The sequence below is a fragment of the Chanodichthys erythropterus genome, chromosome 1 (assembly GCF_024489055.1).
Source record: "Chanodichthys erythropterus isolate Z2021 chromosome 1, ASM2448905v1, whole genome shotgun sequence".
Lineage (NCBI taxonomy): Eukaryota > Metazoa > Chordata > Actinopteri > Cypriniformes > Xenocyprididae > Chanodichthys > Chanodichthys erythropterus.
The window spans coordinates 33,550,725-33,563,962 of NC_090221.1; the positions used below are offsets into that span (position 1 = coordinate 33,550,725).

General features: G+C 36.4%; 1 protein-coding gene across 1 annotated transcript; it reads right to left on the reverse strand.

The window, feature by feature from the left end:
* Positions 1 to 1,866: 1,866 nt before the first annotated feature.
* On the reverse strand, positions 1,867 to 12,587 carry dnajc4 (DnaJ (Hsp40) homolog, subfamily C, member 4). Its single transcript, XM_067385277.1, has 8 exons — positions 12,479 to 12,587; positions 11,805 to 11,857; positions 11,241 to 11,364; positions 10,177 to 10,267; positions 8,329 to 8,507; positions 6,836 to 7,003; positions 6,182 to 6,268; positions 1,867 to 4,902 (listed from the first exon to the last, which is right to left on the reverse strand). Exons 3-8 carry the CDS (start codon positions 11,330 to 11,332, stop codon positions 4,806 to 4,808), a joined length of 714 nt encoding a protein of 237 aa, XP_067241378.1. The 5' UTR covers positions 11,333 to 11,364; positions 11,805 to 11,857; positions 12,479 to 12,587; the 3' UTR covers positions 1,867 to 4,805.
* Positions 12,588 to 13,238: the final 651 nt, after the last annotated feature.

Below are 13,238 nucleotides of genomic sequence, written 5' to 3' on the forward strand. Positions count from 1 at the left end.
GTCGCGCTCGTGGAACTTTTCTTTTTTTCCCCCCCTGACGCGCAGACTTTGCTCGCGCGCAAACAAGCACAGGTGTAATGCTCGCGCATCGTAAGGTAGACAATTATTAACCGACTCCCCCTGTCTATATTTGAGTGCTTCTCTCTGTCAGTGTATTTTGAGTTCTTTTTCTTTTTAAAGGAGGCAAAAAATAAATAAAATAAAAATAAAAAATTAAATGTATCTTTTAAAATCAGACGCATCTGATAGGATGATGGTTATAAAACGAATACTTTCGGTTCTGGATGCGGATTGGTTAGCTGCGATATAGAAGTTAAAAGCGAAACTGTGTAGATATTATCTTGAGTAGATATCTACCTCACCTGAGTAGGTTTAACCTACTCGATTAGGTCATATTTAATTATATTTTTAACTTAAATAAAACAAGTTACTACATAAATCACATTTTAAGGTTACCTATCAGTTTAGAAACGCATGACGCGAGACACCTGTTCACCTAGCTACTATATCACTGCGCAGCATCCATAGAGACCGTCAACCAGGGACTATATCTTCCTGCGGAAGGATGGAACTTAAAGGGACAGTTCACCCAACAAATTAGAATTCTGCCATCATATATTCCCCAAATCGGTATTACATTCTTTCTCACGTGAAACTATAAAAAAATGACTGTTTAGCAAAACGAGTGAGCTGCTTTCATACAGTAAAAGTAGATGGGAACAGGGGCAATAAATTGAAATCTAAATCTTCTGAATACAACTATAGGTTAAAATAAATAAATAACATTACCTTCTGACAATCTTTCACTTCATTTCTTTCAGACCTTGTCACCATTCACTTCAATGTATGGAAAACAGCAGCTTGGACATTCTACTATAATTAACTCCTTTTTTTCTTAAAAAATAAACAACATAGGTTTCGAAAGACATAACTTACATTTTGGCCAAACTGTTGTCATTATTCATTTTTATGTTATGCTTTTTTTTCTTCCATCCAATGTTGTGGACAAGACATTCATTCTGCAGGTGATACTTTTACTTGCCAATTAAAACGAGCCTCAGAAGTCAATACTGTGACTTAATCTTCAGGTGTAAATACAAATTAATTAGATTGTGCAGCATCTGAACTGGAACCCACCCCACTTTGCTTGCATGTGAAGACCCTCAACATCACCCACAGGTATGTTTGGGTTATACAGGGGGAAAAAAATCATGTGGGCTGCAGGAATGCGGGCTGTTCTATCTCTCCTGGACTGCTAACAGCATTAAAGCTGACAACCGCAAAGAGCTCTTACAGAGTGTAACTATCTAAATGCCTTCTGGAAACCCCAGAGTGGTCAGGAGAGAAGGTCCAGTCATCACATATCCAAATAAACAAACCCGGCCAAGGTCAGAAGATTTCACCATTGATACTGCTGAACTGGGGGCGATGTTGTTAGCATTTCTGTGAAGTCTCCCCAGACGGTGGCCTGAGAGAGTTTAGTTTTAAAATGTCAAAATGATAGAAGGTGCTCTTGTACAGACACACAGGCAGAAAAAAATGCTGTTGAAACGGTCCCCGACTCATTCCTGAAAGCTGGTATCTCCAAAATCAGACCCGAGCAGAGAGGAGCACCTGCATATGGGCCCATGCGATATCAGAAAACCACATCAGACTGAGTCCCTGGCTGTGGAGTCACAGAACAGCCCAGATCATCAACATCTGTACATAGGTTTGGAAATGTTAGGCTTCTGTGACACGCATCTACTGTAGTGGATTCTAGAAAGTCATGAACATCACTAACTGGGAATGACATAGTAGACTTTTTTTTTGCTAAGAGGAGTGGGACAGTAAACAATAACAAGCAATGCAAGAATGTGGGATGTTTTAGGCTGTTTTATCATACACAGATGAAAAGTGTTGGTCAGACTACAATGATTTGAACAAAACCCTAAGTATGAGCAATAGCAAAAGTGTTGCTTATCTTCTTGAAGTACACTGTTGTTTAAAAGTATGGGGTCAATAAGTTTGTTTCTTAGAAGACATGAATCATTTTCTTTAGCAAGGGCACGTTAATCTCTGTAGTCAGTAAAAACATTTGTAAATATAGCTACAAGGTCCAAGCACAGCAGAAGCAAACAAGAAAGCTAGCAGCAGACTACAACTACAAAAATGAGTAAATAAAGACATTTGGTGTCAATTTTAAGCAAAAAGTTTGAAAACCCAAAAATACAATGAGTTGTAATGCAGCATAATTGCTTATAATATAATTTCATTACAAACCACAAGGGGGCTCTCTGCTGAAAATTTTTGAGTACCTTCAGGGCATGGTGTCGAAGACACATACTAAGTTTTGTAATGATATGCCAACGTGTTTGTAAAAAATGAAATCCAAAGCTGTAACTGCAATGGTTCTTTTTTATAATTAAAATGACGGCCATGTTTTTCAAGGTACACCAATTTCATAATGGACTAATTTCTGATTTCTGAAGTCAATCAGATCAAAGGTACTGCAGTTAAGAGCAATTTCATGTTTTGTTCAATTATAGCGCCATCAAGTGTCACAGTCCCACCGCCTCAGAGTGCCCCCATATATAAGCAAGTCAAATTTGGTGAAAATATCTAATGTCATTTTGGAGTTACAGACATTTATATTTATGAGCACATACAAAAAAAAATGACCCATATCAGTCTTTAAATGCATTTTTTGGCACTTACTATCAAAAGTTTGACATTTAGCCATTAACATATAGGCAACAACCTAAGTTTCTGATTTTCCTACAGTGGTTTTGTCTTGATCGGATTAACAGATTCGAAAGATATTTGCGAAAGTTGTTTAAACGTCAAATCGCAACACTGCACAAACCATAAAGGCGAAACCTAGCATGTTTGGTATCATTGGACTCGGCAAGGATTCGGGAATCTAAGGAGATGACTCCCGTGAAAAAAGTCAACCAATCCAAAGTTATAAGCAAATGAATATTTGATTTTACCACTAGGTGGCGCTGGATTGAAAGTTCTCAGGCTACTTCAGGGTACTGTGCCGATGACCTATATCGAGTTTCGTAATGACATGCTAATGCGTTCATAAAACACAGTATTTTAATACAAAATTCAAAATGGCCGATATGGGAAAACTGGATATCATTCGACTTATCATGCTGCCCCAAATCTAACAATACCACTTTTTGGGCAAACCATTCAGAAGTTAATGAGCAAAAATCTCCCGACCAGTAGGTGGTGCTGTGCTGAAACGCAGCATGTAGCCTCAGGTCATGCTTGTGATGATGTGTACCAAATTTGGTCTGAATACACTAAAGAGTTGCGGAGATATAGCCTCGCGTCCAATTTGGCGAGCTCTTTGTCAAATTTGTTTGTGCATTATTCGAAAACGGTTGGGTTTATCAAAAAGCTTTTGCCATCATGATCTGAAAATGATCTGATTTGATGTACTAGAAAATTGGACTAACCATCTAGGACTAATGCGAAAAAGTATGTTTTTTGGCGGGAAAAAATTTCAGTATGGAAAACGACGTCGTAGGGTGCAATCGAATCACCTTGAGCCAAGGAATCAGAGGAAAAAAGGAAATATTGTTTTTTTTTTTGTTGTTTCTAGCTCTTATGGTTCAATAGTTATTAGTATAAATGTAAGTAAAACTTTGGACACTTGGTGGCGCTAGAGGGATTGAGTAAGAGACTACAAATTTACTGTGGTGAATGTTTGGACTGTCCTCTATCAGTGTTCCAAATTTCACAACTTTTCTCCATACAGTTCTATGGGCTCGCATGCATTCCATTTAAAATATAAACAAAAAAAAACATAACATATCATAATTGAGATCCATATCATCTTTAATTATCACAACAAAATCCATTAACATTAAGGCTTGCATTGGAGTGATTCCACAAAATCAATATTTGATTTATAAAGATGAAGGCGCTCTGGTAATTAAAAGGACTGCCTATTGCAGAATTTACATTAAATGTCAAACCCTAAAAATGTATAAGGCAATGACATGGATATCTAAGAAGACATCATTTTGGGAGCAATGCCTTGTGACAGCAGGGGTCTGCCTAGAGTTTGGATCCAGGATAAAGGACTTGTTTAATATAATCTTGTTGTATAGTTCTTGTATAATAACTTGTAGGAAATGCATTTGATATGCAGCCTAGATCTATTACAACGGGGGAAAGAAATGTCTCATTACTTGCCAAAGCACCATTTACTTCCTGTTCAAGAAAGGATTATCTGATGTTTCATTCAATAAGCTGGAAAATAGCCAGCACCTGAAATAAAAGTCACAGTGGACAGCACTGATCTGTCCATCTTTAGAACAGTCTTCCATGAGAAACTGTCCCACACACACTGGGCTTAACAAAGTGCACAATGTACAGTGTTTTCAGTGTTTTGATGAACTACTTTATCAGGAATGCAATGTTTCCATAACACCCTTTCCAGGTGCAGTTACAATGTCGCCTGTAAATGCAGGCAATACAGTAAGTGTACAGGTGTTTTCAACACTTGATGAGGAGCCATGATCACCTGTAATCAGCCTAATTTGCCTTGCACCCTCTGTGACCTTATCTGACAAGAGTTGGGTGAAAGAACAACCACCCAAATCTCCCCCCCAGGTCAAAATATCACTGCCTGCAAAAAATGGTAACATTTTGAAACACTTTGAGAACCTTATTCAAGGATCTGACACTGTGATCCTAGAAAATTTGATAAACTATTGACACAAAATACAATTTACATTCATCCACAACCTGCACTCTGTCCATAACCCCATGCGATGAGCTTCCTTTAGATCTGTCTTTTCCTTGCTTTACTTCTCTTCTCCATTACTTCGAATTTTGTATCTCTCCAGGAACTCGGCGTGTTTCTGTCTCATGATCTCCTGCTGCTTCTTAAAGCCGTTCACCCTACAGGAAAACCAGAATGCAGCATGATCAAATCAAATTTTTACAATTTCTTAAGAAAAGTGTGCTATTCCATGCAAAAAGTTGATAAAAAGCTAATAATTATTACAAATAATAAAATGGGTCTGAATGTCGCAATAATCATGATATAGCTTAGTGCAATTGTCAAATAAAAGGCTTGATTTAATTAACTACAGTCTGATGTTTCAGAGCGAAGCGCAGCACTGTGTTCAGTGGACACGTGAGCAGCCCGTGATCCAGTGTTTGCAGCATCCCAGAGCTTCTTGGGTTTACAGTAAATGCAGCAAACTCTCATCTCAGCATGTGTTGCAAGTTAAACATGCATTTGGGAATGAAACGTGCACTAGGTTTACTTTATCCACACAGTTTGCATAATCTCCAACATTTTGGTAGACAGAATTTTTCAGCATTTCACTATTATTATAGCAAAATAGAAGATGAAGGATTTGAAATGTTAAAAGTTTAAGAAAAATGTCCAGCTACAAATTCAAAATAAAACACTTAAAAACAAATTAAATATTTTATCTATTTACTTAAAAGTTCTTGCCGGAAGCTTGTTGAAGTATGGTTAATAAAGTTTAAAATATGGATATTTTTCTTACAAAAATGCATCGCTTCACTTCAGATGGCCTTTATTAACCCCCTGGAGCAGTATGGATTACTTTTATGATGGATGGGGGTACTTTTTTGGTCTTCAAAATCACACCTCCAATTCACTACCATTATAAAACATGGAAGAGCCAGGATACTTTTAAATATATCTCCGATTGTGTTCGTCTGAAAGACCCTCAAGTCATACACCTAGTATGACTTGAGGGTGAGTAAATCATGAGATCATTTTCATTTTTGGGTGAACTATCCCTTTAATATGGCAGCACCATGCAATTTAATTAGTAATCAAATCTAATGAATCTAATTACCACATTTTTTGCCCCAAAATTTAATTCAAATCAGAAACGTTATTGAAAAAAGTACTCAAATATTTGGCCACCACATTGCATTGACCATCCTAAAAATGTGCTTTTTCATTACTGTGGTGACAACAACCTTCAGTATTTCAACTTGCTATTAAAGTACAAATCAATCAAGGCTGTCAAATAACATGAGCCTAAAATCATCTTATTATTGTCGTGTCCCACAACTACTCTCCTTTGCATTTTAACAACGGTTCCCCTCACGGTTTCAAACGCTACAGCTTTTGTTTTCAAAACCTCTGATGCACCTCCTGAGGCTACATGTGTAACTTCAAAGTGCTTCCCACCTGGCTCTTTCTTTGGATTCATTATAGATTTCAGTGATGACTCTGTCCTTCTCATCCATGAAGTTATTATGGACCTCTTCCAGTTTCCTGCATGACAGACCAGCCCAGAGGTTAAAGGTGAACAGATTTACTGCCAACATATATATTTGGAGGGGTGAACAGACATCCACGATGCGCCCACATAACTTTGGGGTCACATTTAAAAGGGCACATGGGCAATAAAACATTTGATCATTTTTCAAAACATTTCAAGTGCACTTCTGCTACGCGTCAACCGAGCTGTGTCTGTTTGTAGAAGATACTTAATCTCAGTCGCCTGAATTCAAGGTGTAAAAACATTGCACTGATACTGGAAAGCATAACTAAACATCGGGGATTATGGGAAACCAGTGAACAGACTCTACTGGGGTTTGTCTGGCTCTGGGATAGACGAAATGCGTTTCAAAAACAACACACCATTATCATGCCCTCATCAGAAAACCGATGCACGAACAAAAGAAAAACATTTTGCACTGTGTTTCATACAAACAGTTGCAAAACACTCACTTATCGGCACAGCATCATTCAGAATGTGTTGAAAAATATTAGTATGAACCGCTGTGCATGTTGACCTCTATGCTATGTGCACCTCAGTGTGATATGATGAGGTCTCACCTGAACCCAAAGTAATGCGCGGAGAGACTGATTAGCATGGTGAGCACGCAGTAGCCCACCAAACGCATGTTCCGTTTCTTTCTCTTTTCCCACTCCTCAGCCGTGTTCTCCTGAGGCTGGGCCTGTCTGAACTGCTCCCAATAGCGCATGCTTTCTGCAGCCTCCGCACTGAGAAACACAGAGACAGAAATTTTAGCCACTGAACCATAATCTTTTGTAACCACATAACATGACGTATCATAGAAGTCATGACAAATGATTCTAATAACTTTCTTAATAAATATTTTTGCTCTTATTGTGAATTATACATCAGTAAATATTTTTATATGGACTATAAAGAGCGTTTTATGGGGGATAAAAAATAAAAAAACTCTTAGATTTCATCAAAAATATCTTAATTTGTGTTCCGGAGATGAACAAAAGTCTTAAGGCCCATTCACACCAAAAACGATAACTATAAGGATAACAATATAGTTCTAAAAATCATTCTAAATATAAAAGAATAGCACTATCCACACCACAGCTATAACGATAAAGACATAGAGAAACAATATTGTTGGGATCACTTTCAGAACGATTTTTTCCAGCTGTTGAATGATAAAACACTGACAGGTAAAATCAGAATTCACTCCAATTCAAGGACTCGCACATTTAAAATTACGACATTAGAGAGAAGCTAATCGCAGAGGTCCAGAAAAAGCTACCGCTGTTTGACAAGTCAAAAAATTAGATCATAATGCCAGGCTAGCAAACAGTGTAACATAAAAATTACCTCAGGTTTACAGTGCTAGTTTCGACAACACTGTCCTGCTTCCTTTGAAGCTGAAGTGAAAAAGATGTTGTTTTTATTCCACTATATTGATTTCATCAGATAAATTCACTGTTAAATTAGATCGATTACACTAGCTATTCACTCAAAACATAGTATGCTGAGGACATCTGCTGGTTAAAGCCATGTAAATGCAACAGGAACAGCAAAAACATGTTATACACACTTTGAAACCGAAACATGCGAGCTTAGAATGTTATCGTTCGTTGGTGTGAACGGGCCTTTACCAGTGTGGAACGACATGAGGGTGAATAATGACAACTTTTATTTTAGGGTGAACTATCCCTTTAATTTCAGTGATATAATTATCACCGATTTGTGCATGTAATTATATTAATGCATGTTATGATAGCCTATTTATCTTTTACATTTCCAAAAACAATGTTGAATTAATTGAATTACTGATATATGAGTGCCAAAAAAGTTAATATGCATGCTTTTCAGTTGCCACACGCATAAGAACAATTCCGATATGTTCCTCACTTTTGACATAGGATAAAATCCAAGAAATTTAGGATCAAATCTGATAGAATCCTGGTTTCTATATATGGCAATATTACAGTCTTCATGTTAAAATGCCCACTTTTCATAATTCAGTATAATCCCATTTAATAAAATCACGTAGGCTGATTATAGAGCTAACAGTCTCACAGTTGTTGCTCACCTGGGGCTGTTGGTGGAGCTGGAAGAAGCTCTGAAGGCCGGACCTCCAGCGTACTGGTACCTCAGGCTGAGGTCATAATCCCGTCTGGAAGCTTCTCTGCTCAGCACCCTGTACGCCTCGTTCAGCTTCACAAACTGAGTGTGCAGGCTGGGATTGGATAGGTCACTGTCTGGGTGCAACTGAAGAAATTTGAGGAAAAATGGGGGATGGAGGGGATAAAAGTTTGTTTATATACCTTTACCTGTAATATTAAAGGGATAGTTTACCCAAAAATGAAGATTCTGTCATCATTTACTCACAGGTTGTTTCAAACCTGTATAAATTTCTTTGTTCTGTTGAACACAAAGGAAGATATTTTGAAGAATGTGGGAAACTGAACAGTTCTGGGGCATCATTAGTATTTATTTTTCCTACTATGGAAGTCAATGATGCACCAAAGCAGCCTGGTTACAAACTTTCTTCAAAATATCTTCCTTTGTGCTCAGCAGAACAAAGAAATTTATACAGATTTGGAACAACTTGAGGGTGAGTACATGATGATAGAATTTTCATTTTTGGGTGAACTATCCCTTTAAGCATGCATGACCAATTTCTGCTAATTCTGTGTGAATGCTAATGATCCGACTGATCTTGACTGGATTGTAAATTTCACCGTTAGATCATTTATAGTTCAAACAAAGGCATCAAAAATGTAGTATCCTTAATGCTTTGAATTCATAAAAAGACAGCATAATGAGCATCAGATTCATGCATGTCTCATATTTAATGAATAGAATATGCCATAAATCTAATCTTTATGACTTTTCACCTTTCTGCTCTCACTTGTTCTATATGTCACATCGCTCATAAACCTTTTGTGACCTTTTATCTGCTTCTTATTCAGAAACAAAGCGCCCATATCCCCGGCTTGTACCCTCATCTCCTGTCACACACACACACTCAAACATGTAGTGGCTCCATCTTGCCGTCACTCTGCCTCCTTCACCCGTAAACAGATGTTTGTCACTCTCTTTCTCACAGATACATGCATAATTGTCTTATTCCTTCTGTTTGTTTCCCGTGAAACTGTCTCACGGACACATGTATTGAATGGCTTCAGTTTGTGAGATGTTGACAAATTATACACACAAAAAAAAGTGCTTAGGGACGAAATACAAAAATAAATGCCTAAATATTTAAGATTATGGGAACAGACAACAGTCTCTCTGCCACAATTGAACAGCTCCCTCTAGGGGTGAGGAGGTGAATAACTAGGCATCATTTTTCCACAATCATACAAAATTGTCAGAATGCATCAAGCTATTTTTTATACTATATATCAACTATGTATCAGAGAAGAAATTCTGAGGATCTGTCTCAAGTTTTGACAAATTAATTGCAAATTGTAAATGCTTTGCATTGTTTAATACATATTATGCAAGCACATTGCTAATTCCCCTTCCATTCTCAAAGTACACATTATGACACGACAAATTAAATAAAATAAAATTAAATGGTTAAACTGATGTTAAGGCTCGTTCTGGTTATTTTAAGTGCGTTGCAGTTATGTCGTCTGTCACTTTAAATGCTCTTTAAAGTAGGATGGATTCTGCTGGATTTCTGAAAGTGATTCCAACTATATTGTTCCTCTGTGTCATTATCGTTATAGTTGTGGTCTTCCCTATTCTTATAGAATTAGAATGATTATAAATGTTATAGTTATTGACTTTACTGTGAATGTGCATGAACAGTCAGATCTACTCAGTCAGCACACAATAAGGTGACAATTACTTCTGCTTTGTGCCAGTTTTAACACTAGACTATAACCAAAATGACTCTAAAATAATAGTATAATCACAAGAAATTAACCTTTTTGGACTTGTCGAAAAATGCATTCTTAATTTGTTCCAGCGTAGCGTCCGGTTTCACCCCGAGAAGTTCATAGTAATTGGCTGATGACCTATAAACAGAATAAGAGACAATTAAAACAATTAATTTCACAACACTATCTTCATGATTATAAGATTAAAAAGTAGTTACTCTACAATATTCATAACTGCAGCCAAATCTCAATCTTATGCCCCTGTAACTTAAAAATAACTTACTTAATATGACAGCCTGATAAAACCAATGTCAAAAATAGATTTTTATATTTTCCAACCAAAAATGTGGGTGGTGGCTTGTCGCTATGGTGCTACGATGTTCTTGGTGGTTGCCTGGGTGTTGCTATGGTGTTTTTGTTTGTTGTTAGGTGGCAGATAAGGTACTCAAACCCCCATGTTTATATAATATAATATTCAGGTCTATAGATATGACATCAGCTCCATTTACATAAATGTTCTGGATCAGGACCAATAATAAACACTTTAAAGAATATCAGCTCACATTCAGACACATTGAGTGTCAAGTTCATTTTGGACAAGTTAAGATTTTCTGTTCACAAGATCTCATAGCAAAAAGTGGTTGTTGTCTTGTTTTCCAGTAAAAAATATCTAAACATTCTTAATTCATACTACATTTACATGAGAAGCAAAGATACTACATTAGAAATAAAAAAAAATATCTGCCAATGGGGTAAGAAAAATAAACTTGTTTTCCTTTTAAATTCATTTTTCTGAAAAAAAAAAGGCATTTTTTCTTCTCATTTTAAGCATAAACTCGCTTTTTTTTTTTTTTTTTTTTTTAATTCTTAGGTTATTTTGCTTCTCAAATAATATTTAGATATTTGTACTGGAAAAACAAGACAATCCAGTGAGGAATTCACTTTTCATAGATGTGTGGTACTGTTAAAAGAGAAAACACAAGAACTCAAATTTGTTTTGAGCATTTCAGCTAAACTATTTAAGTTTTGGCAGCTGAATGTATTATTACTGCTGAAATGAAAACATGTTTCATCCATATTTAAGAGATAAATAAAGTTCGGTGGTGCGTACCTCTGAGCAGTACAGAGCGAGAACAGCCGCTGAGAACTTTTACAGTACCACAAACAACTCTGACAGAAACGAAGCTGAGCCACCAACAGCATGATGCTCAGAAATAAACTCAATATAGATGAATCTGAAAAACAGGGGAAAGATACGTTAGAAGAACAGATAAGAAATAAACACATACAACTAAATCAGATCTTTATTTTGGTGGCAGCATTTTTTGGATGTTGTTTGATATTTTTCTGTGGTTTCAGCATATTCAATGCTTCCTGCGTTTCTTTGCAGTTTCAGCATGTTGAATGTGGCCCGTCCGAGTCAGGCTTTATCATGTTGTCTTTAAGTTTAAGCACGCTGAATGCATGTTGTGTTTGGATGAAATTATCACGATGAACACACTTGCTGTGATTGGACAAAACTTGATTGTGTTGAATGCATGTTGTGTTAGCTTTAAGCTTTATCATGCTGAATGCACATTTTGTTTGAGTAAGGTTTTATCATGATGAATGCATGTTTTGTTCAAGTGAAGCTTTACATGTTGAATGTGTGTTGTGTTTTGGTGCGACTGCATACCACTCAGCAGGATCCCATTGAAATGCAGGCGGTCAGCAGCTCTGCAGGAGACCCTGAATGGACACAAGAGATTACACACACATATCATGTTTTATATCATATTTTAGGCCTCTCTTTGACATCTAATGTTCTTAATCTAATTATAATGACTACACCCTAAGTGGAGACATTATTAGTAAAGTTTGGTCATGTGTTTCCTGACCAAACATCTACATTACCTAAACATCATACCTGAACAAAATATCCAATTGGATTCTATGATCAATAATAAACCGGGTAGCTGTCAAAATCTACTGAGCTGCCTAACTAGCAATTTTCGGCTTAAAAAAATGCTGTCTATGTAGTCAGCTCTGTTGGTTTGAGACACAGCCATTGAAAAGTAACTCCGGTAGCTAATGTAGTCAAACATATCAAGTGTATTTATATGCCAACTAGAATACGATCTCAAAACGTTTGTTAACACTTTCTTAAACCATCTTATAAATGTTAAGAAGCAATTAATCAGTTCGTGTAAGAGAAATGCACTTTCCACTCATGCTATTAGCTTAGCTGCATTGCTAAAAACAACAACAAAGTCATGGGGAACGTGTAGCTTAGCAGACAAACCCTGATCAAATGTACTGTAAATCTTATTAGTCATAAATCATTGGATTAAACACAAATAACGGCGTCACCTTCATTCATGAACACGCGCAGGTCTGCTGTGATGTTCTGTGCTTTCATAACGCATAAACAGCGCTGTTACATAAAAGGACAAAGTGTTTCATATCAGACACACAGCAGCTGTTTGCAGTGCGCTTACCTGTTTTCAATGGACAAACACTTTATTTACATTAATAATAAAACTATACATTTTAGATATACTTATTAATTCATACATTGCATAAAATAGATATAGTTAATATTGTGTAATGTAATATATAAACATTGTTTATCTAGCTGTTCATTACTTATTCATGTACTTATTGTGAATAATAGTGCAGAATCTTCAGGGATCCCAGATAAAGATTGCAATATATAATAATACAACATAACTACAATAAAAATGCACATTATTATAAAGAACTAGATATGCATAATGCATAAAATATATATTTTTTTTAAACCAGGCTCTAAAATGTACTTGTCACACCTGCCAATAATGAATGAACTGAGAAAAAAAGTCTTATTGGGCAAGAATCTTAAACAGTATGTGTGTCACAATGATATTAGGGTTGTATTCTCCTGTACTGAATTTTAAAGACATGGCATAACATGGCATAGTTACTAGGGCACTCTACCAGTGTTACCAGCAATTTTGATTTAGTTTTAGTCATAGTCTTTTGACTAAAATGCCATTTAGTTTTAGTCATATTTTAGTCATCGGAAATTGTTTGTTTGTCTAGTTTTAGTTGGCTAAATATCATAAGATTTTAGTTGACTATATCTACAGTA

What these genes read in the sequence shown, in the direction of transcription:
- dnajc4 (XM_067385277.1), bottom strand. Translation starts at nt 11,332, where the DNA reads ATGCTGTTGGTGGCTCAGCTTCGTTTCTGTCAGAGTTGTTTGTGGTAC. An exon ending in TCGCTCTGTACTGCTCAGAG is followed by an intron (nt 10,268 to 11,240) that starts GTACGCACCACC and finishes TTCTGTTTATAG; the next exon opens with GTCATCAGCCAATTACTATG. An exon ending in AGCTCCACCAACAGCCCCAG is followed by an intron (nt 7,004 to 8,328) that starts GTGAGCAACAAC and finishes TGTGTTTCTCAG; the next exon opens with TGCGGAGGCTGCAGAAAGCA.